Genomic DNA, 25,119 nt, shown 5'->3' with positions numbered 1-25,119 from the left:
AGACAGAGAGACAATATAAGTATGGAGACTGGTTTAACCTATTTTACTAGAGGAGTTTCCCTGGTGGCTCAGACAGTAAAGAATCTGCCTGCAATTCAGGAGACCTGGTTTCGATCCCTGGGTTGGGAAAAGCCCCTGAAGAAAGAAAAGGCTACCTACTCCAAGTATTCTCGCCTGGAGAATTCCATGGACTATGTAGTCCATGGGGTCGCAAAAAGTCAGACATGACTGAGTGACTTTCACTCAACTAGTGAAAATAGGATTGGTCACTCACGCCAGTATTCTTGCCTGGAGAATCCCATGGGCAGCGGGGCCTGGTGGGCTACAGTCCACGGGGGTCGCAAAGAGTCAGACACGACTGAGCAAATAATACACACACACACACACACTCTTTACTAGAAGCAAATATGAAGCATACAAATCATTACTATAAAAACAAACCAATAAACCCTTGGAACAAAAATATTCTTATCCTAAGAATCCTGTGAGCTGCAAAAAGGCTTAAAATACCAGTCAATGGTCCTGCTTACTACTGGCCCTAACAGACAGAGCTGGCTGCCTTCCCCAAGGCTTTCTTTTCCTCCCTCCCTCTTTTCTGACTGAGCCCCAGTGTGTCTGGATTCACCTCAGAGAGTGAAATTCTGACTAATGTAAACCCAAAATGGTGGCTTTGTTCCTTGCCAGTGATTAGGGTAAGAGGGCATGTTACTCCAGGCCAATGACCCTCAAGGAGAAGGCTGTTGGAGGAGATCCTGGGAAATACTTCTTTCCTCTTAAAAAAAAAAAAAAAAAAAAAAAAAGACAAATGGAGGGAAAAATAGTCCCTCTTCCTCTGCTGGATTTTGCTGGGTCTATATATGAGGCAGTGGCCATTTGTGACTGAGGTGAGTCGGTCTGAAAATAAGCTGATATGCAGAAGATGGAACAGGGAAAGATAGAACTTGGGTTCTCACTGACAACTGAGTCACTTATTGCCTCCATGTTATGAGACCCCCAGGTAACTTTCATTTATATTAACCTTGTAAGAAATTAAAGCTGAGAAAAAGTCAAATGCAATAATATGTAACAAATACACATTCTACTACCCAGAGCAGCAAAGATATCATCACATGTCATGTAACCTCAGAAAATTCCACTATATACCTGTGTGAGAAAGAGTATAAAAGGCAAGTAACACCTTAGCATTATTAGAATAACTTTGATATCATGGGTCCCCTGACAAAGTTCTCAGGGACTCCAGGAGACCCTGAACCTCATTTTGAAAACTGCTGGATTAAGCTGCTGCTGCGTCGCTTCAGTCGTGTCCGACTCTGTGCGACCCCACAGACAGCAGCCCACCAGGCGCCCTTGTCCCTGGGGTTCTCCAGGCAAGAATACTGGAGTGGGTTAAGCTACTTTATATTAACTAAAAAAAAGTATTTGCTACTGTAACTGATATAGAGTTTTCTCCAAAAATGATCACTTAATAAAGGGTTACCATTATAATACACCTAATTTTATCAAAGCAATCAAAACTCTACCCCCAAACCCTAAACAACCACCTTCTCAAACCCAAGTGACAATTCTTAGACAAAAGCAAAGATGATATAAACATGCAGACCTAAGTAGTTACCAAGGCGATGTGGGATGGAGCCAATGAGAAAAAACTTAATCATCCCCATAACTATACTGAACTTTTTAATGTACTTTTTCCTAATGTTGCAATTTATCAATAAAATTCAGTAAAAATATAAGTTCTCAGAAGTTCAGATATGATAAGTGTGTGAGAAACTCAAAAGTTTGGATAAAGGGGGAAAAAAAAATCACTAAAACCAGGTCATAAACATGCATGGGCTACCAGGGTGACGGTTCAGGAGGAAAGGGAGACAAGAATTATTTCTGGACCGGACGAGAGGCAGTCTACTTTGACCTCTCAGGCACAGCATCCTCTGATGGTTTCTCTGAGATAGTATAGGAAAAGAACTAAAATACACAAATACCTATGTTCTTCCCTCACTTCACCCCATATGTGGCTCTGATCTAAGTTTTCCTAAAATAAGGTTGCTATATTAAATAAAAGCGTCAAATTTATAATCTAATCCATTTGCTATACTATGACTCAAAGTTTATAATTCAGTACCCATTTTCTAGTATCATCACTCTAACCAGGGTCAGCTATGGAACAGCACAGCTTCTTTTCTTCCTTCCTCTCTGTCCCTCCCTCCCTTCCTCTCTCCTTTCATTTACTTTATTGGCTTTGCCTCCTGGCTTGTGGAATCTTAATCCCGATCGGGGATTGAACCCGGGCCCAGCAGTGAAAGTGCCAAGTCCTAACCACTAGGCTGCTAAGGAAGTCCCTTCAGCAATCCTTTAAAAAACCTACACACTACAGAATAAAGCAAAAACAGCATACTCAATGGAGACCCAAACCATTCTAAGATGTCCAATAACCTTCTCTACGTCGAACATCAATTAAAGTTCCTAAAGAGAGACAGGTGGTTACCTTGAGCACCAGACAGTAGTCCGTAGGAGCCTTGTACTTGCTCCGATAGTCCTGTCCGTAGTAGACGTTCACGTGGTCCAGCTGGAGAAAGCACACCAGGTCCCGAGAGGCCTGAGGAGGACACCCAAAGACTTGATTAACACTAACGTGTAAACGAGCAAATAGCACTGGTAACAGTGTTTAACTGAGAACCGAGCTTTACCAAGTAGAAACTCCTGCTATTTTGTAGAAGACAAGACAGTGAGATTCTCTATAGCTGTTTCTTCCTTAAATCTACCACGCAACAAGAAAGGCAGTCCACTTGACTTACCAGCTTGTCATTCATAATGAACACGGACTCACTGGCAAAGGGTGGTATTTTAAAGAGACTTTAAATACAGTACAGTATATTAAATACAATGCAGTATTATAATAGAGCTCTCTGGAAAGAACAAGACATACCAGGCCGTTCCATGCCTACAGTACATGTCTCAAGCACAACTCTCAATCAGTGTTTCCTCGCCAGCTAAAAAGGGGGGACAACATGTACCTCTCAGGATGGTGGTAAAGACCTGATGAGATGACCCTGCAGACATCTTCAACAGTGCTGGCCCCTAGTAAGCACAGAAGTGACAGCTAGCACCAGGGCCCTCAGCAGTAGTACATTACCTAAGAGAGGCTGAAATGCCTACAAGCCCGGAAAGCGATTCTCCCCCAAACAATAAAAAACAAAAACAACTCTGGCAGAAGTTTTAAAAATAATAGAAGCATAGTTTCAAATTCACCAGGAGAATTGAGATGGACCCAATGAATTGAGCAGAAAGTGAACATTTTCAGGTTTCCTCTTCCTTACAATAGATCAATAAACAAGGCAATGTTCACGAATGGAAACAAATCACAGCCTGGATCACGTGTCAGTCTGCTCACTGCAGATTAAAATCAATTAGCATAATAAGGAAGCTTAAAGTCAGCAGAAGAGACTCACCTTTGCTTTTCCTTTAGGGACATAGTAGATACCAGATGCTCGCAAGAGGAAATAACGCTTTTTCCAGGACTTCTTGCCATCATCTTTCAACCAAAGGACTCCCTCAATTTCTGGAACAGTTACAGAACTTCCACAAAAACACTCCTAAAATAAGAAGATGGTTGGGAAAGACATGATCCTTGGATTCTCAAACCAAAGTTGTGTCTACCCCTGTGAAATGCATGACACTGTGATTAAACTAAAATACCTTCGTATAAAAATCATGCTGCTAATTTTACCTCAATTAGAACTTTCCAAACATATATGGCTTTAGTTTGGAACAACTATGGCAATCTCTGCGAACTTTTCCCTAAAATTGTTTTGATGAAACTAAGCTAAAATGTCAGCTGAGTTGCACAAAACAGCACTTACATGCATTTGTAAAAACATAGTTACAGTAAATTTAAGGAAAGCATCAGAGCTAACATAAGCATTAGACTTTATTTGTCTTCAAATTAACATTTAGATTAGCCACTAATTGTGTTAGTGGCTCAGTTGTGTATGAGACCTCCATGGACTGCAGTCTACCAGGCTCCTCTATCCATGGGATTCTCCAGACAAGAATACTGGAGTGGGTAGCTTTCCAACCTAGGGATCAAACCCAGGTCTCCTGCATTGCAAGTAGATTCCTTACTGTCTGGGCTACAAGAGAAGCCCAAATTTATATTAGCTGCATGCTAAATAGGAATATATTTTAAAAGAAGGCAACATGCTAAACAAGTGATTGCACTTTCACAATTTAAAAACAACCAGTGCCTATGATCTAAAACAAAGCATTTATTGTTTAAATATTTAATACTAAGTTGAAAGGAATGTAAACAAACTAAAAAAATTTTGGATTCTAATATCTATACTTAGATAAGAATTTAAAAAATCAATCATGTATTTAGTAAAGGGAAAGTAGAAATCCTCACTAAACTTGAACACATGAACATGAATTAATTTCTCCCCCCAAAACACAGAAAAATTAAGAAACATGAAGGGAATTTTTCTTAATTATAACTAGCCTCCCTATGAAAAGCTGAGTGCTGATCTTCATACCCCTAATAGTCTTGTTGCTAAATAAGAATTTTTTTCAAACTTTCAAACATACTAACATCTTTGACCTTAGTTTTCTAAAATCAGCAAGAGGCAAAAATTCAATTATATTTGAATTTGTTTCATTAATCTTCAAAATAAGGAAACGTATATTTAAAAAAAAATAATCATTATGATTTTTAAAATAAGTTATTTCTGACTAAAGTTTGAACTATTTGGTAAATAACTAACTATATACAAATTCCTCTCTGGCTAAACAGATAAAACAGCACAGTCACACCCTTCATTGACTCAGCCTTTTCCCCCCACTTGTCAGCTTCTAAAAGCTCTTAAGTCCTTTCAGTCCACTAGTATACTGCTTGGCAAAATAAGTGTTTTTATACGGTTCTTCAGTGTTCTAACATTCACAAAGCTGAACTCTCCCCTGTTTCAGGCTAGTTACAACTGTAATTATCAATACAGAGCACTGACATTCTGGGCTTCAAAAAAGGTGCTTCGTATTTTAATATTATAATGTACAAGGAAAGGGGGGTGGGGAGGAAGAGACATACCTCCAACAGCACTTCTTTGTTTCTATCTGCCATCTCAGCTGTTTCCTTTTTCCCCAGAAGGTAATTCTGGAAAAATGAGTAGATGAATGTTAAAGCGCAAACCCACTCTACTCTTCTCCTGGCACAGGTACACAGATGATTTCTTCTGGAGACATTAGCAACTCTGTGTCTATTTCTGCCTATGCAGACTGAGGGTAACATTCCTTTGAAACCTGTTCCTGGCATCTTCACAGAGGTGCTTAATACCGGCCTCCTCCTTACCATATCCATTTATTTTGAATTGTTCCATAAACGGCCCTCCCCCAAATCCTGAGGAGCTATTACATGCAACAGCTAGCAAAATGTTTTCGTATATCTAATAAAGCTACACTGACAGGACCTTAAAGGTTTACAAGTTATTAAGTACAACAAGTGGGGCAAATTTGCTTAAAATATGCTGAGCTTAACTGATTCAGACGTGGAAAATTTAATCTACGTTCTGGCTTTTAAAGAAGAAACCCCAAATTCTCTGAGACTACCATGATCTCATTTGTTTGATTCAACTAAAATCTGAATTTTAATTAATATCCTTATGAAACATTTATTCACAATCACCCATAAAAAACTGCTGGTATTCCTAAATGTGTATTCTTCACTAAAAATATTCAGTAAAGATGTGTCATAATCATGCAGTCTGAAGGATAACTATTCAATAACTTTAACACAGCTACTGTTTTTCCTCATTACTATTTTTTATAGCGGTGTTGTTGTCTTTCACCTATTAATATTTGGGTATTAGGAAGAACTAACATAAACATTTTGGGACAAGCAAAGATATCAAACAGATCAAGGTAACATATAATAGAATATGGGGCTGTTTACAATCAAGGTTACTGGGATTTTCAAAAAAATAACTCAGAAAACAAATCAAAGTGTTAAATGGATAAATATTAAAGTAGAGAAACTTAAATACATAAGTACATTTCTTTGATGTATGAGGAACTCACCGAATAAATAGCAGGGTCCAAACCGGCTCTGAATTAGAACAGAAGCCTGCTAACCCCCTGGAGGGAATCTGCTTTCCTTTGGGCTCACCCCATCTGGAGCTGTGGAACTGGCAGCTTCTGTGACCCTGACACCGGGGCGCCAGCAGACTTGCCACCTCGGCAGTAGTGAATGCTCCCAAGGGGTTTTGCAGCCACAAAGCTCCAAGTGGGTGGCTGTCAGTCTTTTAACTCTATTAACTTAGCAGTCAGAAAATCATATGATAGGAACACTTAAGAATCCTGACCTCTGCAAGCCATAGCCTCACCTGTGGATTTTTGAAAAGTGCGTATTTTTCTATACGCTCCATAAATATAAGCTTGTTTTGGCTATCTCTTGTCCAATTAAGAAGATTTTCAACCAAGTTTTCATGATCTTCAAAGATTCTCTCTGTCCCAAAATAAAACACCAGTATTTTGTTAGTGTTTGTCAGAACTGCATAAAAGACAAGAAACCTTGCAAAGTATTTCACAGCAAAATCAAACAATATAAACTGACACCCTTAGAGATTATCTGGTATTTCCTGTATTTTCAAATAAGGAAACGTGCCCTCATGGTGTTAGTGACTTTAGCAAGGTCACACAGCTGCTACAAGGAAGGATCAGGACTAGAATCTAGATTGTCTGACTTCAAGGTCTTCTTCAGCCTTCAGCCTTTTTACCATCCCACCCTTAAACACAATCTGTTAGTCACATTTCATAAATTCTGGTATTAAGTGCTTCCAATACTATTTATTCCTTGTCATTCAAAAAATTTCTAAGATGATTTCTTCTCTGGTCTATGAATTCTGTTTAATTTTAAACATAAATGTATTTTCTAATTTCCAAAGTAGGAATCAAAGAACATGTCCTATATTCTGAACATATGTACAAAGAACATATTCTAGAGTTACTGATTTTTGTTTTGAAATTTCTAGAGAGTCTTATGACCTCATACTGGAATCAATTTTTGGAAACACTACACTTCTGCCTGTAAAGAATGTGTATTTTCCTGTTATTAGTGCTCTAACTATATCTATATTCATTTTTGTCTGCTTGATTATATTGATCATTGCAAAGATTCTTAGGTGAAAAGTTTCTACTGTGAAGGCAGACTTGTGAATTTCTCCTGGTAGTTCCGTCAACTTTTGCTTTATGTAATTTAATGTCATTATTAGATAAAATTTAGAATGATTTTGTCTTTCTGATGAAGATGTATGGTTCTCCTTATCTCTAGTAATGTATTTTGCTTAAAGTCTACTTTGTCTGATATTAACATAGTTAATATTATCTTTCTTTTGGTTAGTGTCTTTCCACATTCCTTTTCCTTTCAAGCTTTCTGTGTTTTAGGTAAAAGGTCTTTTGTAGATAGTGAACAACTGCATTTTGTTTATTCATCCTTTCTAATAATCTCTGTTGTTTAAATGAATGACTTACATTTGTCATAGCTTATTTTACCATCTTATTTTGGGCTCTTAGTTTTCTTTTATTCACTCAACAAGTACTAAGTAACTACATAATCTATTTGTATCACTGTGCCACATATGATTAAAATGATAGTTATGGACCCTAAACCTACAGTCATGGAAATACTCTAAAAACTAGCATCCAAAAATTTTCTGGGTATGGTGATGCCACATCTGTGAACTTGAACCTTTCTAATTCTTTAAGAATAGTTACAATAAGTATTATTAGAATATCTGCCTATACCTGTTAATAAACTTCTAACTGATGGTTTGGTTTTGGGGTTTGTGTTTGTGCGTTCTAAGAGGAAAGGGTTAATTATTAAATTTTTATTGCTCTGGAAACTGCTATAAAATATTTAAATGTATAACAGGCAGTAAAAGCAATGCAAATATATTTTATAAATAAAATGACAAGTTGAAATAGACTATTGACTGAATACAGCCTAATAAAATAACTATTGTGAGGTTATATAATCACACAATATTACAAAAGAAACCTTTTTAAGGTTTTTAAGAGTCAAAGATGGATTTGTATGGAAATACAAAAAACCTCAACTAGCCAAAGCAATCTTGAGAAAGAAGAATGCAACTGGAGGAATCAACCTGTCTGCCTTCAGACTATACTACAAAGTTATAGTCATCAAGACAGTATGGTACTAGCACAAAGACAGAAATATAGATCAATGGAACAAAATAGAAAGCCCAGAAATAAATCCACACACCTATGGACACCTTATCTTTGACGAAGGAGGCAAGAATATACAATGGAGAAAAGACAATCTCTTTAACAAGCGGTGCTGGGAAAACTGGTTAACCACCTGTAAAAGAATGAAACTAGAACACTGTCTAATACCATACAGAAAAATAAACTCAAAATGGATTAACGATCTAAATGTAAGACCAGAAACTATAAAACTCCTAGAGGAAACACAGGCAAAACACTCTCTGACATAAACCACAGCAGGATCCTCTATGACCCACCTCCCAGTGTAGTGGAAATAAAAGCAAACATAAACAAATGGATCTAATTAAATTTAAAAGCTTTTGCACAACAAAGGAAACTATAAGCAAGGTGAAAAGACAGCCTTCAGAACGGGAGAAAATAGCAGCAAACTAAACAAGTGACAAAGAATTAATCTCAAAAATGAACAAGCAGCTCCTGCAGCTCAATTGTAGAAAAATAAATGACCCAATCAAAAAATGGGCCAAAGAACTAAACAGACATTTCTCCAAAGAAGACATACAGATGGCTAACAAACACATGAAAAGATGTTCAACATCACTCATTATCAGAGAATTGCAAATCAAAACCACAATGAGGTACCATTTCACGCCAGTCAGAATGGCTACTATCAAAAAGTCTACAAACAATAAATGCTGGAGAGGGTGTGGAGAAAAGGGAACCCTCTTACACTGTTGGTGGGAATGCTAACTAGTATAGCCACTATGGAGAACAGTGTGGAGATTCCTTAAAAAACTGGAAAGAGAACTGCCATACGACCCAGCAATCCCACTGCTGGGCATATACAACGAGGAAACCAGAATCGAAAGAGACACATGTACCCCAGTGTTCATCGTGGCACTGTTTGTAATAGCCAGGACATGGAAGCAACCTAGATGTCCACTGGCAGACGAATGGATAAGAAAACTGTGGTACATATCCACAATGGAATACTACTTAGCTATTAAAAGAATGCATCTGAATCAGTTCTAATGAGGTGGATGAAACTGGAGCCTATAATTACACAGAGTAAAGTAAGTCAGAAAGAAAAAAACACCAATACAGTATATTAATGCATATGTACGTAATTTAGAAAGATGATAACGATGACCCTATATGTGAGATAGCAAAAGAGACACAGATGTAAAGAACAGACTTTTGGACTCTGTGGGAGAAGGTGAGGGTGGGATGATTTGAGAGAATAGCATTGAAACGTATATTATCATATGTGAAATAGATCACTGGTCCAAGTTTGATGCAGGAGACAGGGTGCTCAGGGGTGGTACACTGGGATGACCCTGAGGGATGGGATGGGGAGGGAGGTGGGAGGGGGGTTCACGATGGAGAACACATGTACACCCATGGCTGATGCAAGTCAATGTATGGCAAAAACCACTACAATACTGTAAAGTAATTAGGCTCCAATTAAAATAAATAAATTAACTTTTTTAAAGAAGTCAAAGATGGTATCAAAAAAATGAGGAATTTTAAAAGTTAGAAAACACCATAACAAACTACAAAACATAGGAAACTAAGACTTAGTACATGCAGCTAAAAATAAGATGTGCTTTATGTTTCCCCTGAAAGTCAAATGTTGCTATCAAGGCTTCAGTACAAATGGGAATAAATGTAATGGTTTTTAGTAATGTGTCTAATATATGCAGTTCTTAATAATATCTGAAAGGAAAAAATATTTTGTTACCTTAAAAAAAGAACAACTTTGTTTTGGCCATAAGAAAATCTAAAATGAACTGAAAATGATACTGTACTCAAAGAAATCTCAAAATATATGAGGGAAGAATGGGGGAAAGATAATGTACAAAAGCCAGGGCTATACTATAGGAAAAAATATAAAAATGTCTCTAGTTGCTTTTATCAACATGAAAACAGTTGAAATTACACAGAAATTTAAAAAGTAATTATAGCAATGATATTACTAACCCATCTGTAACTCAGAGATGGTTTCCACCAGAGACCAGTCTAAACTATAACCGCAGTGGGATTTGTCCATCAGGTTATCCAGCACTTGTCTCACTGTCTGCCTCTCATCCACCATCATTGTTTTAGAACTATCGTCAGACATGTGGACTCTAATCACCAGCTGTTAGGAGGAAAAAGGAATATTAAATACAAACTGAAAAACAGGCATTCTGAAAATTTCTTTCAACGTTTTCATAATATTCTGAACAATGTCCTTAGCTAAATATAAGTTAAAACACAAATGACTTTATTATGCAAAAAGAATATTCTAAAATTAGGCATTCAATAGCTAAACAAATTTTATGTTTTAAAAATTAAAATAACATGTAAGTTTATAATAAAGCTATTTTGTTTCACTCTTTTAGAATTTAGATCCAGAAAAGTTATTTCTTTTATAATGTATTTTATTCACCAAAAAATACATGTGGAAATGTATTTAGAAAGAAATACCCTGCTACAGCTTGCTGCATCTTACAGTTACATTATATAAACAAGGCAATTCTTTATAAATCCATAAAATGGATAAAAATCCCAAACCAAGAAAAAGCCCAAATATCACCTTTTTCACTTGTGCCTCTTTAATTTTCTCTAGGGCAACTCTGATCTTCTCAGCTTTCAATTTTGCTGCCTGTTCTTCCTGTGGACACAAAGCACTTCAGATAAACTAATGCTAAAGTAATGAGAATTTTTGAGAAGTCTTTTTATTCTTAAGAACGTTGTTAACACTGAATTTCAGTAAGAATATAACTTCACACACTTAACATATAGCATATTTTAGAAATAACCATGTTCACAAAACGAGGGCAGACATATGAAAATTTTTTTTTAAGATGTACACTTGAAGATTTCTTATATTAAGACTACATTTTCATATTCTAAGGCTGTGGTAAATTAATTTAATTTTAATTTAATCCAACAGTTTTATTCTTGACTGTCATTCCGAAACAGATAAATTTGAGGTTTCAAGATAGGGAAAACAAGCTATCTGTGGGCAATCTTTTACATATCAATATTTTGTCCTGTTGTATTGAAAACATATCATCATCATAAAAACAGAAAAAAACACACAAAAACCCAGCATCAATTCACCTCTCTGCAACCATATAAAAACAATCATAACAAAAATATAGGTATGTTCTCATTAACACATAAATATGAACAGAGGAGGCTGCATTAAATTCTAAGTTTGACTCTGCTTTGGAACAATCACACAATATAATCAATGTCTCATGTCACTAAATTCAATTTTGTTTTTAATTCACACTATTTAAAATACTAAACGTAATTTCCCAAATATTTAACTTCTAATAATTTCTGCTTCATAAATTTAGATAAATAGCAATAAAATAAAACTATATTTAAATAAAACAATTTTCTCCTAGAATAACATATAGTACTGTAACACCTTGTACTTACTTGTACTTTCCAGCAAGAGGCCATAGTACACTGCAGCATTAATTTCCAGTTGAAAGAAACTCATGAAAGTAAACCTTTGCTTATAATAAAGAATTACTTTTTAATTCTAAGCTCTTGGTTGCTATAGAAAATATCTAAAATATCTAAGAATAAAATACCATATTATATATTCCTTTACTTAACATGACTTTAAAAAAGAAAAGAGAAACCTATTTACATCAACTAGACTTTATCTGCTCTAGATTGTGATTAATAATCACAACCCATGTGTTATTCTTGATTAAAAAATGGAAGTTTCCAGGGCAAAAAAACAAGTTAAACTCAATTCATTTAATGGATTATTCCCTGTTCTCTTAAATTCTGTTGGCTTTCTTATTTTTGATCTGCTTCTCTTCCCATTTCATACTCTAGGCTGTCTCCCTCATTTCAAGCTTAGTATTTACCATTCTGCAGAACAGAGAAGAAAACAGTTAGGGAAGACAGTGGGTTTGTTTGCCAGAAATCTGATCCATTTCAATGAAAGCAGTCAGTGAATTAACATAATAACCAAGGTCAGGAAATACTATCTGCAAACCCAATTAGACAGAGAACAAAGAAGTGCATTTTAACGACAGAGAGGAGTAAGACTGGATTCTTAGATTCTTAGGTATATATACTCCTTTGATTAAAGATTAAATCATCCTATCTCCCCCCTTATGCAAATAAACTACAGAATTATAAAATACGTTGACTGTATATTTCTTCTTTTTAAAGAAGGCTATAAAATGAGAAAACTAGACTACTGTCATTAAAATTCTCAGTTTCTAGAATTCTGTGTCTTGGAGAAACAAAATCACTATTAAATTACCAAATTTTGTGTGTTTCTGATAAGTAGAGCACTATTCTATAAAGGAATTTTTAAGTACTAGCATTTCCCAGTGGTTTTTATGAAATCAGTTATTTGACCAAATTTTGAAAAAGAGTGAAGCAGAAGTTTTATGAGTGTTTTCTCAAGGGAATAATGATTGTATGTTTCTTCATGGTTCATTTACCACATCCTTATATCGGTACAAATAGATGTTACAAAGAAATTTTCCAAGGCATAATTTCAACTTTCACTTCATATTTCTGAAAAGCAAATTTAAACTCAAAGTCTGATGAGGAAAAACTGATAGAATCAATGCTTTGTGTATCTGGAATATAAACATGAACTTCTACAAGGCCAAGCTCTTTTATCTGCAAAATTAAAAAAAAAAAAAAAAGATGTCTTCAAAGTAAAAAAATATTTTTAAGAAAAGGAATATCAAGAGAATGACAAGCCATAGACTAGGAGAAAATATTAATAAAATATTTATCAGGCATATCTAATAAAAGGACTATCATCCAAAATATAAAAAAACTCTTAAAACTCAAAAAGAAAATGAACAACTCAATTTAAAAACTGGGCAAAAAACCTGAACAGAAGGTTTTCACCAAAACAAGATTTGATGAAATCTTTTTTAACCAAAGATTACACAGATGGCAAATAGCCTGTGAAAAGCTATTCATATATATCATTAGAGAATTGCAAATTAAAACAATGATATACCACTACGCATATACCATCTTAGATTGCCAAAACACTGGAAACATCAAACGCTGGTCAGGTTGTGGAACAGGAACTTTTCACTGAGGAATGCAAAATTGTACAGCTACTTTAGAAGGCAGTTTGGTGGTTTCTTAAGAAACTAAACATGCTTTTACAACACTATCCAGTAATCAAGTTCCTTAGTATCTACCAAGTGAGCTGAAAGTTTACCTCCCCCAATAACCTACACACTGATGCTTATAGCAGCTTTCTTTATAATGCCAAAACTTGGTAGCAACCAAGATATCCTTCAGTTGGCAAATGGATAAACTATGCAACATCCAGACCATGAAATATTATTCAATGCTAAAAAAAAAAAAGGAAAAAAAGAATGCAGGGGACCCAGATTCAATCCCTGGGCAGGGAAGAACCCCTGAAGAAGGGAATGGCAACCCATTCCCCTATTCTTGCCTGGAGAATTCCATGGGCTGAGAAGCCTGGCTGGCTACAGTCCACAGGGTCGCAAAGAGTCAGACACGACTGAGCGACTAACTCACAAAAGCCAAAAAAATATAAATAAAAACAAAGAGCTATCAAGCCATAAATCACATGGAGGAAACTTTAATGTGTATTACTAACTGAGAGAAGCCAATCTGAAAAAGCTACATACTATGTGATTCCAGCTATACAACATCTTGAAAAAGTAAAACTATGGAGACAGTAAAAAGAATAATGGTTGTCAGAGGTTGGGGGCAGGAGGTTGTGGGGGTGGGGGACATGAACAAGTGGAGTACAGAGTATTTCTCTGGGAGTGAAACTACTCTGTATGATACTATAATGATAGCTACATGTCATTATACATTTGTCCAAACCCACAGAATACACACCAAGAATGAACCCTAATGTAAACCATGGACTCTGGGTGATAATAATGTTACCTATACTTGCTCATCAAATGTAGCAAACGTAGCACTCTGGTGAGGGATGTTGATAATGGGGATGCTCTGCATGTGTGAGGGCAAGTGGTATATGGGAAATCACTATACCTTTTTAATTTTATTGTGAATCTGAAACTGCTCTTAAAAAAGCCTTTTCAAAAAGGGAATATAAAAATCTTAATATGACATTCTGATACTGGTTATAAATACCAAAGCAGTATTTTCATACTTCCATTTTAGTATACTATGATTTAGCAAATAGAATAGAATACAATTAATGCTATCTTTTGAAGCACTGACATAAAAAGTCATTCAATTATAAGATTAGTTTCAACTCCCAGATCAGTTTCTGCTCCAAAGGCTAAAAAGCTAACACACAGGAAGAAAAGATTATAGAAACAAGAGAAACAACAATTAACATACACTAAACCAATTGGATTCCCTAGCCGTCTTTTATGTAGAACAGCCAGGTGGGGTTATTTTAACATCCAAATTCAGCTATTCTTCCATTTGCCCAAAATACTACTCTTAATAACTATATAAACTGGTCTGTGTTACAGCTGCCTCAAATTCGAGGTTCAATGGGTTCAATCACTGGGGTCATGAAGATCTCCTGGGGTAGGAAATGGCAACCCACTCCAGTAATCTTGCCTGGGAAATCACATGGACAGAGGAGCCTGACAGGCTCCATGGGGTCACAGAGAGGCAGACGCAGCTGAGTATGCGGTGGTGGTTGGTGGTTTAGTCACTAAGTCGTGTCCAACTCTTGAGACCCCGTGGACTGTAGCCTGTCAGGCTCCTCTGTCCATGGGATTCTCCAGACAAGAATACTGGAGTGGGTTGCCATTTCCTTCTTTTCTTCCTGATCCAGGAATCGAACCCGGGTCTCCTGTACTGCAGGCAGATGATTTACCAACTGAGCTATGAGGGAACATGCTTAATTTCAGTGTAGGCAAATTTTAGTTTATACCTCCAGTTCATAGGCTAGGATAATTATAATTAAATAATTATCTCTGCAAGAAGCCTCCTACTTTTAGAATCTGAATGTCACTGGAGCAAAATGAAATAAAAATATTTGGTCAAATTGCAAGATTCACAGTACTTTATACTTCCCATGGACAATAAGCTCTTCCCCAGAAAGTTTGCTTTTTAATCTACTATATTTAATCTAGAATCATAACTTTTAACTGTAACAACCAAGGAAACGAAGAAACTGTTTTAAGATCAGAGTGCCGTGTGATACAGCAAAGATCTATAAATCTTTGCTGATGTGTTATTTATAGATTATAAACTTAGAAGACATCTAATAGTTTCTTTAAGCAATACAAAGCTGTGGTCAGTGTCTGCAGGCCAAGTTTAATACAAAGAACAAAGCTTTGTTCATCTCATATTCTCTGCTGTTTGTTAAAGTTGGCAAAATCAGGTCTTAAGTTTTCTGCCCCTTATCTTTGAACCATCCCTTTGTTCACACTATCTCACAACCATCCTAAACATAAGTAAAAGATATCTCACACATATAACAAGTTAACTTTCTCTCTTACCCCTTCCCTTAAAAGGGCAAGAGACAAGCTATTTTCCGCCTGAAAAACTCCTGTGTGGCTATCAATAACCATCAAATGCCAAGCCTTCTCAAATTTACATAAAGGACAAAAACTCAGTGAAGATCTTATGATTAAATGAAAGCCAATGCCGTGGTTACAAAATGTTACAGCATTTTCTTAGAGTAAAAATTAGAATACTTACAGAAAGTTAAAGTTGCAAAGAACTGGCTATGAATTCCTTTAACTATGAAATGATTAAGGTTTTTTAGGTTCAGAACAAATGGGATTGAAATTAAGGGGCTGAAAATAAGTTAGTTTTTTTTTTTTTTAAAGATCAAGTTCATTTCACAGGTTACAATAGTAATAAAGTTACGTAACTTAAAATGATTCAAAGAAAACTTGGGGTGATGAACAATTTATTGCCCATGAAATGTTCTATCAAACTGCTTAGAACCAAAATAATCAGAGTAACCACTAGTTTACTTTCCCCTGAAGAAATCATGAAATATATTCTCAACTCAGAAGAGAACTAGTATTAATCAAACACCTACTTGCCACATATCACAAGGCATGTGCCTCATTTAATTATAAATAATGCAGGACTAACATTATTATTATGTCCATTGCACTGATTTAGGCCCAGAAAGAATTGTCTTTCAAAGATCATACAGGCTGTTATGAAGTGAACAACTACCTGTTCTTTCCATGATGTCACATCCCTTCTGTCTGTAAAGATTTTAGCATAAACTTTGGGGGGATAATAGTAAATAAAAACTGCTCATCAAAGATAAAATACTTTCAGTAATATACAAGCAGTTTTACAACTTACAGTAGTCCTTGAAACCTTGATGATCACTAGAGGACCATTCTTTTATATGATGGATGTTTGTCCAGACTATGCAGGCCTGGATTTGAATGCAGAGAATACAGAGTTCCTAATCTCAAGGAGTTTACATTTATCATGAGACAAGAGAGAGACAGATATGGGCTAAGTCAGTCAGTGGTTAAGTTCTATGAAAAATAAATAAATAAAGCAGGCTAAGGGAAGAAAGAGGGACAAAGATGTGTTACTGTATCAGAAGGTCAGGGAAAGTCTGCGGAGTGGCACCCAGAGACTTATGGGCACCAGGTCAGCAACCGGTCCTCTGCCTACTGCTCCCATTTAGAAAACATCCTGTGCCGGCAGTAACACCACTCCTAGAAGAAACAGGTTGGCACTGCTTTTGCAGAGGCCCCCTGCTCAGAAGTGTATGTTGTTTAGTCACTCAGTCGTGTCTGACACTTTTGCAACTCCATGGACTGTAGCCAGCCAGGCTCCTTGGGATTTCCCAGGTAAGGATACTGGAGTGTGTCTCCTTCAGGGGACCTTTCCGAAGCAGGGATAGAACCCACGTCTCCTGCATTACAGGCGGATTCTTTACTCCTGAGCCACCGGGAAAGCCCCTCAGAACTGTATACGGAATAGTTATTTCATTAGCAGTAGTAGAATGACAATTGGATTGATGATGAAAACAAACAAGCAATGAGCATTCCTTCTGCATTCCAGGCCCCAAGCAGTGTTGCTGTGTTCATTTTACTATGTTCAACTATCAAGTGTTACAAAGTCCTGCTCTGGAAAAGTGCAGATCAGAGGTGAGTCAGTAAGTGGGACACCATGCTTTTTGGGGAATTAAGTGGTATGAAAGAAGTATAAGCTCAACTTAGCTTCAACAGAGCCACGTGCTGTGGTACAGAGGGCACTGACAAAGAGAGGCCCTGTGGCTCTGGTTATCTAGGAACTTCTGCCACCTCATTCTTGACTCCATTGCCCACTCCACCCTAAATGTGCAGGTTCTACGCTACCGAGCCACTTTCAAATGACAAATGCGTTAACTGAATATAAGCAGGGCAGGATATAGAGGCAGCTAGAGCCAGATGTTGGCTACATACAGCAGTAACACCACCACTCCAACACTCAGGTTGGGGCACAGATGGCTCTACTGTGGATGCAGTAGGTGGCAACAGGTCTCAGGCAGAAGGAGGTGAGAAGTGACTGCGTTTATCCCAAACCTGCAAACAACTATTCTCCATTTGTTGGATGGATGAAGTTACTCTCTTCAATAATTTCTCACAGCATTTAGGGGGAAAAAAACCACACACTCCCCAGCATGCCTTGAATTAATGATTCCTGTCTACCTCTCCAAACACAAATCAAGATACTTCAGTCAGCTACTGTGGCTCCAGCAACACCGTCTTTCTTCAGCTCCTCAAACACAACAGGCTCTCTTCCCATGGACCTCTCCACTTGGAACATTTCCCTTCACCCTCAAGCTGGCTGCTTTTCATCCTTCAAGCTTTAAATTAAATGTCACCCCCTTAGAAGGGCCTTTGCTGACCTTACCATCTAAAGGAAATGTAGCTCTAATCCTCCCCCTTGTATTCCCTATTACTCACTTGTTTCCTTCATAGCACTTAACATGATTTAGAATTTGTTTACATGCTGTGTGTAAACGTTCTTTTTATCTATATTCCTAAAGACTGAGGGCAGGGAAAATGTCCACTTTATACAGTATTATATCCCAGTACCTAACATAGTACAAGACTCAACAAATATATGTTGAAAAACAGACAATGGAAATGGTGAAAAGTTGCACTTCATCTGAGAGCAGTGTACAAAATGGACTGGAGGTGTGACAGGCAAAAATAGACAAGAATAGTGGCTCTACTAAAAAATATGAGGCTCTTTTAGGGTAGTGGCAATGGGGATAAAATGGATGGATGAATTCAGTCAATCCTGCAGATTCTGACAAGCTTACTACAGCTTTGAGACAGTAAATAAGAAGAAAAGCATGAGATGGCTTGAACCTGGGCAACTAGGAGAGTGGAAGCATCCTGGACAGAAATAGACCTGTCAAAAAAAGACAACAGATATAAACTATGAGGCCTCAGGGACAGTGTGGGTAAGGAAGCTGAAGACAAAGAATCGGAGGTGCTGGGCATCTTCCAGGAAATGTGTGACAGCGGCCTCTCAGGGAGAGAAGTCTGATCTAGAGAGATCATAACTGAGGCTCTGAGAGTGAATTCCAGGGAGAGAGGGAACTTTGCTATGGTTATAAAGTACACGGCTATCATGTGCTTACATTTCTAAACTTACCTCAGCTTTAAGCTGCTTCTACCCTATTCCTAGATCTCTTTCCAGGAGAGAAACTCAAGCAAAAAAAAGTTCTTATTGCTGATTTTTTGGTCTTCTTGTTAAATGGACACTCAGGGAGATTTTAATTTTAGCTTTACCATCTTCCTTTTCAAGTTTATAAAGAAATAATTTTTTTAAAGAAAATCTCAGATACAATAATACAAATTTAGTGAAATTAGCCATAATTTGTATATTCTTCTGAAACTATCTATAACTAAGTCAGACATGCTTGAATTTAACATTTAAGTAACAAAATAAAAACATGATTTTTAAAGAGGCAGAAAGCTAGTTTCAACCCCCTATCCTGTGCTTTCTGAGTTAATGATGATAATGGTTAAAGGATTTTAAATTGTAAAATACCAGCCCGATGAAAATCCAGCTAGACTAATTCAAACCATTCTGAGGTCAGAGAATTGAGAAATTTAAATTGCAGCCTTCTCTTCTAATTTGATTAAACTAATGTAAAGATTGTTTATAAAAATAAATAATTAAATGAGGCATTGATAATATAAACAAAAATTAGAAAACAAAGTTTGCTAAAGAAACTCACGGCATGCATGACCATTAGTAGTAAAAGCTAAAAATCAAGCAATGACTTAAAATGAAATACAATGTTAAACTAGCAAAAGTGCAACATACTTAGGAAGACTGTCAGGTATTCACAAAAGTTAAAAACTAGTGAAAAACTACTGCAAATATTTTCTACTCTCAATATTTTCTGATAGTCATTAAGGTCAATAAATAATTACCTTCAATAAGAGGAAAAAATAACCTCTATTAAGAAGAACAAGGGTGCAGAAACAAGAAAGCACAGCCTCAGCAACCTGAGAGCACAATCAAAAACAGAAATTGCACTCTACCTAACAAGGCGGTAAATATTTACATGCAAGTGGAAGGAGTATCACCTTGGTCAGCAAATGAGAAGGCTTTCCTGCAATGTTTCTCAGAAGAAGGGAGGTTTCCCTGTCCAGATAGGAGTGCTTGTGCAGGAAGAGAGAGAGAAAAACAAAACAAAAAAAGGCAACAGAAGTCAGTGGAGGTTTTATGAGTTTAAAATATAAAGCAGACAAAGCAAGAATGATTCTCTACCATTAATTTCATGTTTCACCTAAACTCAGTGAAATGTATCTAAATTTAAAAACAGAAAAAAAAAAAAAAAGAAGGGAAGGGAGAGACCCACCCAAGCCAAGAGTCACGCTCTAGCCCACTCCTGCTGGTCCCTCACTCTGGGAAAAGGGATCACATCCTGCAAAGAACATGGAGCAGCCTGTCTGCCAGGGCTGTGCATGCGAGTGCTGTGTCAAAGCCCAATGACTAACCACATTTCTCCCTCTTGTTAAAGCCTATACAAGACCTACATAGCTTTAAATAGTGTAGTCTTAGAGAGGAGGGAAAAAAAAAAACAAAAAAACCTCAGTTTTAAAACTTCTGCAATTATTTCCAATCAATGATAGCTACACCAAGAGGAAAAATGTTCATAAATATTTTGCCTAATGGTATCATGTTTTCAGTAAAATTTTATTAATTCACGTATTACATGCTAATAGCACTGCACTGCCCAAGTAAAGGACTTGTATATCAAAGAAATGACATAAACAAAATATTATGAAGTGTTGCCCCTTAAATTGGTTAAATTAACATATATTTTCATAAAAATGATCTGTAAATAACACAGTCCCTAAGTGTCCTTTTCTCCCTTAAAATCGTTTCAGTATTGCAATCATATTTATTAAATTCATATAGTATAAATTGCAGCTTTTTTGATATATGTGTAATTTAGACTTGCTTATCCCTAAATAATTCTAAGTATTTTTTAATGTTATGTGGTTATTAATCATCATTTAAAACAATACATGGCCCAGCTGTGTGGAATTATAGAAAATATTTCTCAGTATTTATAAATCCAAGTATATATATCAAGTTATTATCAAGTTATTCTTGAGAAACAAATTTTTGGAGAGAAAATAAGTACTAAAGCAGCACCTACTATCATAAAGCTGTCACAGATAATACAATATGATACTTCAAAATTAAAATACTATTACAAAAAAAAATTAACTTTTGCTTGTACCTATACTATAGTTGGTTTGCTATACTGTATGTCGTTGCCTGTGTTTTTATTTTTTTTAGCTTTTAGTTCAAGATGAGCCTTACAAGCATACCTGCCCTTTCACCCACACCTTGGTGGTAAAAAAATAGCCAGAACCAAAACAAAACAAAAACCCTAAGGTTTAAAACAAAAATTGAATATATTCATCAATATCAGCACTAACAAGGTCAAACGAGCACAAAGAAAATCATCTCTAGGCCTTCAATTACCTAGATGGTATAATCTCCTGAAGGTAAATATTGGTTGACTTGTCTATTAAAAAACAGTAGATAAGCAAAATTTCTGCAAACTGAATTTGAGGTTAGCAATTAGCTAAGACCAGGAAGAATATTGAGAAGAACAACTAAAAAGGCCAACTATAACTATCATTGCTCTTATTCCTATTCATTTTTTGTTATTCCTGTATAGTGACAAAAACATATTCTTACAGAATTATGTAAAATATACAGAAAATAATTTCTTGAAAGCCTAGTCTTATTTATCTTACTCACAAAAATTACTTTCTCAGAGATGCCCAACATGAGTAGAATATCTCTATTCAGATAATTATTTTTCAAATTAAAAAAAAAAGTTTGCTTGAGGCCATCAAAACCAATTATTCTTTGGTAAATACAACTCTGTGCGTGTGTGAGCTGCTCAGTTGTGTCTGACTCTTTGCAAGCCCATGGACTGTATGTAGCCTGTCAGGCTCCTCTGTCCATGGAATTTCCCAGGCAAGCATACTGAAATGGGTTGCCATTTCCTTCTCCAGGGGATCTTCCCCACCCAGGGATTGAACCCTGTTCTCCTACATTGTAGGTAGATGCTTTACTGTCTGAGTCATCAGGGAAGCCCAAAATAAATAAAACTCTAGACATTAAATTCAAGTTTAAACTTTAAAAAAACTTAACAAAATTTACTCCATCTTCAAACTCAAATCACCTCAAGACTTCAAATTACTAAAAAAAAAAAAAAAAAAAAAGCCCAAAAAACTGTATCTGATCAGATATTATATAACTGTATTTGTTTAGAGACCCTGAAGTTGAAGCTACTGATTTTAAAATATTGAAGGTTTAAATAATATTTATTGTGCATAATAATATTGTGCAAAAATAATATTCATCAAAAACAAGGTTTAAATACTGAACTTTAAAATAAAAAGGAGATAATCATGATTGGTGACCCCCAAGAATGACACATCTAAAAAATGAGACCACAAACAGTAGCTGAACAAGATCATGAGTCACGTGTTTGGGACAGGCATGTACTACTTAACAGGGCTCCATGTTCCCTGTAACTATAGGGATTTTAGCTGAAAAAACAAACATCTAGAAACCAGAAGCAGCAAATGCCTTCTGTCAATAAAAGCCTTCCTTTATCTATCTTCCCCTCCTGGTGCCAGTCACACATGGCTCCAGAACTCCTCAGAGTGGAGGTGGGGGCAGAGGGAGAACCGGTCACTGGAGGATGCGAGAGGGATAAGGAGAGTGGTGTTCAGCTGGAGGACTGAGAGAAGGGAAAGACAGTGCTTTGAGCACATCATTAAATTCGTCTGTGTCTTGGTACATGCTGCTGGTAACAAAAATGCACATGGCTGCATGTAGGGCCTTCTTATATTTTCTCTCATTCGCCACTAACACAAAGTCAGCAGCCTATTTTAATTCATTAAAAATAGCCCATTTTCTTTATAAGTCCATTTTTTTCCTGTCTTTTACTCTCTCCTTTTTTCATTTACTCAATTACTTATTCAGTGTTGAGCCTGGAACCATGGCAGACACAGGAGATGCAGAGGTACCCAAGACAGGCATTACCTGGTCTCACAGTTTGGAATCTAACAGGGAGATAACTGACAACTACAAAGCAGTGTGTAAGTGGTAATAAGAGGCAGAGACAGTGTCTAAACCCAAATCAGAGGTTCAGCAAAGTATTTCTGAGAAGGCCTAGAGTCTAAAGTCCTGCAGGATGAGTAGGAGGCAGCTCTGAGTCAGTGGAGGGCACAGACAGAGCGAAGGGAGATATCAGTGGTTCTCAGTGCTGGTGGTGCTTCCCTCTGGGAGGCATTTCAGGGAGAGCTGGGAATATTCTGGGCTGTCACAATGAGGAGGAAAGGGCATAACTGCTATTTATGAGGAGGGAAATCATAAAGGTTAGATGCCCTGCAAGCATGGAACAATGTTACAAAATTAACAACCAAAGTCCTATGTCACACATGAATTTTTAATGTCCTTATATGGAAAATCATATAGCTGGAAATTCCTGTTTATAACAATCTGAGTTTAGAACTCAATAACTCCATTTTACATATAAGTACAAAGTATTTCTGTGTAATTCTGATATTCAATGACTGTTCGAGGAATGCTATTTACTTACCACATACAAGAAATTGAGGGAAGCCTGCACTTTATTCTGTTGAACATTTACCAAGAATTACTCATTACATTGGGAAAAGATTTCACCAATGGAAAATCAGCTTGAAGTATAAAAAAAAATTGCCAATACCCAAACTGGTAGCATCAGTGTATATTCTGTCACATGCAAGTAAATGACAAGAGTTTTGAAACTGCTTTTAACAGAATTAAGAACCAAATCCTAATAATGAAAGAAATGAAAGGCAGGAATTTCACTGAGTTTCATTAACCCAGCCTGTGTTAAAATATTTCAAATGCTTGTCTTTCAGAGTTATTTAAAATATAGCACAACGAGAAATCTATAATGTAAAAAGTCAAATGTAAAAATCATTTTATTACTACCTAACCCCATGCTACAAGGCAGAGAATAATTTTGTCATTACAGTTACAAATAAGAGTCATTTTATTTGCAAGAATTTTGCATTTCTTCATTTTCTTTTCTTTGGTAATATATAAATTGTATTAGCACATTATTCCTACTTCATTTAAGGTTATTTCTCTTCTATTAGTTACTATATAGAGGTGTGTTTTGTCTGTTACTATGTGTCATGTGTGAAGTCGCTCGGTCGTGTCTGACTCTTTGCGACCCCATGGACTGTAGCCTACCAGGCTCCTCCGTCCATGGGATTTTACAGGCAAGAATACTGGAGTGGGTCGCCATTTCCTTCTCCAGAGGATCTTCTCCACCCAGGGATTGAACCCGGGTCTTCCACATTGTAGGCAGATGCTTTTACAGTCTGAGCCACCAGGGAAGTCATAGTATGTTTTAATTCTGGGTCCACTCATATTTCTTTCTTTTTCCTGTAAAAATGACTTCTGATCTTCTCCCTTTTCTTAAATCCAAAGTTCTTAATTATAAGTAGGTGTAGGATTTGACTATTTTTCATTGTGTCTTTTAATAGTTTTTAAATGGTCAACCACTTAAAAACTAAAATATATACATTAAAATATCATAAATTACTTTTGGCTATTTCTCCCTCATACTAGGTGATAGGGCATTAAAATCACTATAGAAGGGGGGTGTAGGTAAATTATGCTATTTATGAATTTCATTTGGGATAGTAAAGATAATGTTATAAATTATTTGTTATAAGATACAGGTACTGGGGCTGAAAGAACTGAGCACTGCTGCCTGAGTGGAAGAGATGACAACACAGATATGATTATTAAGTGTGGCTGGTACTTAGGAGTTTAGGGGACAGGCCAGAGGTAAGGTTGGAGAAAGTTTGTCACTAAGCAGGATATAACCCAGTAGTGACTTGTGAAATAAATTCACTGGGTTACTACCAGTATTTTTAAAGGACAGAAAGGGAGAGAGGAAGAGGAGGAGTGGAGAAGGAGAGGTCAGAGGGAATCTTATTCAACTGGGGGCGGGGGGAGGGGGGGGCTGCGGGAATTTTTTTTTTTCCAATGCTTCATAGATGACCCTGAAACAGCACTGTCTAATGGGAAAACAATACAAGCTACAAACAACATTTTCTAGTAATCACATTTTTTTAAAAAGTAAAAAGAAAATGGTGAAATAAACTAATATTAGCATCTTTTATTTACTTTTTTGTACTAAGTCTTTGAAGTCCAGCATGTATTTTTATCTTTATAGTGCATCTCCATTTGGATCAACATTTGGAGTGTTCATCTGGCTAGTGGTCACCGCATGGAACAGCTCAGCTCTAAAACACCCAGGTTCGTTAATCAATGACCAAAGGAAACATTTTTAAAGAAATTAGGTTTCAGTTAAGCATTGGTACAGAAGTCATATGCTTGATA

General features: G+C 36.5%; 1 protein-coding gene across 3 annotated transcripts in view; it reads right to left on the bottom strand.

Annotated features, from left to right (window-relative positions):
* Positions 1–25,119, bottom strand: part of RAPH1 (Ras association (RalGDS/AF-6) and pleckstrin homology domains 1) — a 97,852-nt gene that overhangs the window by 17,253 nt on the left and 55,480 nt on the right. For all 3 annotated transcript variants that reach the window (XM_065930755.1, XM_065930757.1, XM_065930756.1), the window contains 6 exons: positions 10,802–10,879; positions 10,204–10,363; positions 6,366–6,487; positions 5,075–5,140; positions 3,447–3,590; positions 2,483–2,593 (listed from right to left, as the gene is read on the bottom strand). In XM_065930755.1, the coding sequence (XP_065786827.1) occupies positions 2,483–2,593; positions 3,447–3,590; positions 5,075–5,140; positions 6,366–6,487; positions 10,204–10,363; positions 10,802–10,879 (681 nt within the window). The remainder of the gene's footprint in view (positions 1–2,482; positions 2,594–3,446; positions 3,591–5,074; positions 5,141–6,365; positions 6,488–10,203; positions 10,364–10,801; positions 10,880–25,119) is intronic.

This window comes from Muntiacus reevesi, chromosome 3, assembly GCF_963930625.1.
Source record: "Muntiacus reevesi chromosome 3, mMunRee1.1, whole genome shotgun sequence".
NCBI lineage: Eukaryota > Metazoa > Chordata > Mammalia > Artiodactyla > Cervidae > Muntiacus > Muntiacus reevesi.
This window is presented reverse-complemented; position numbering and strand designations above follow the sequence as displayed.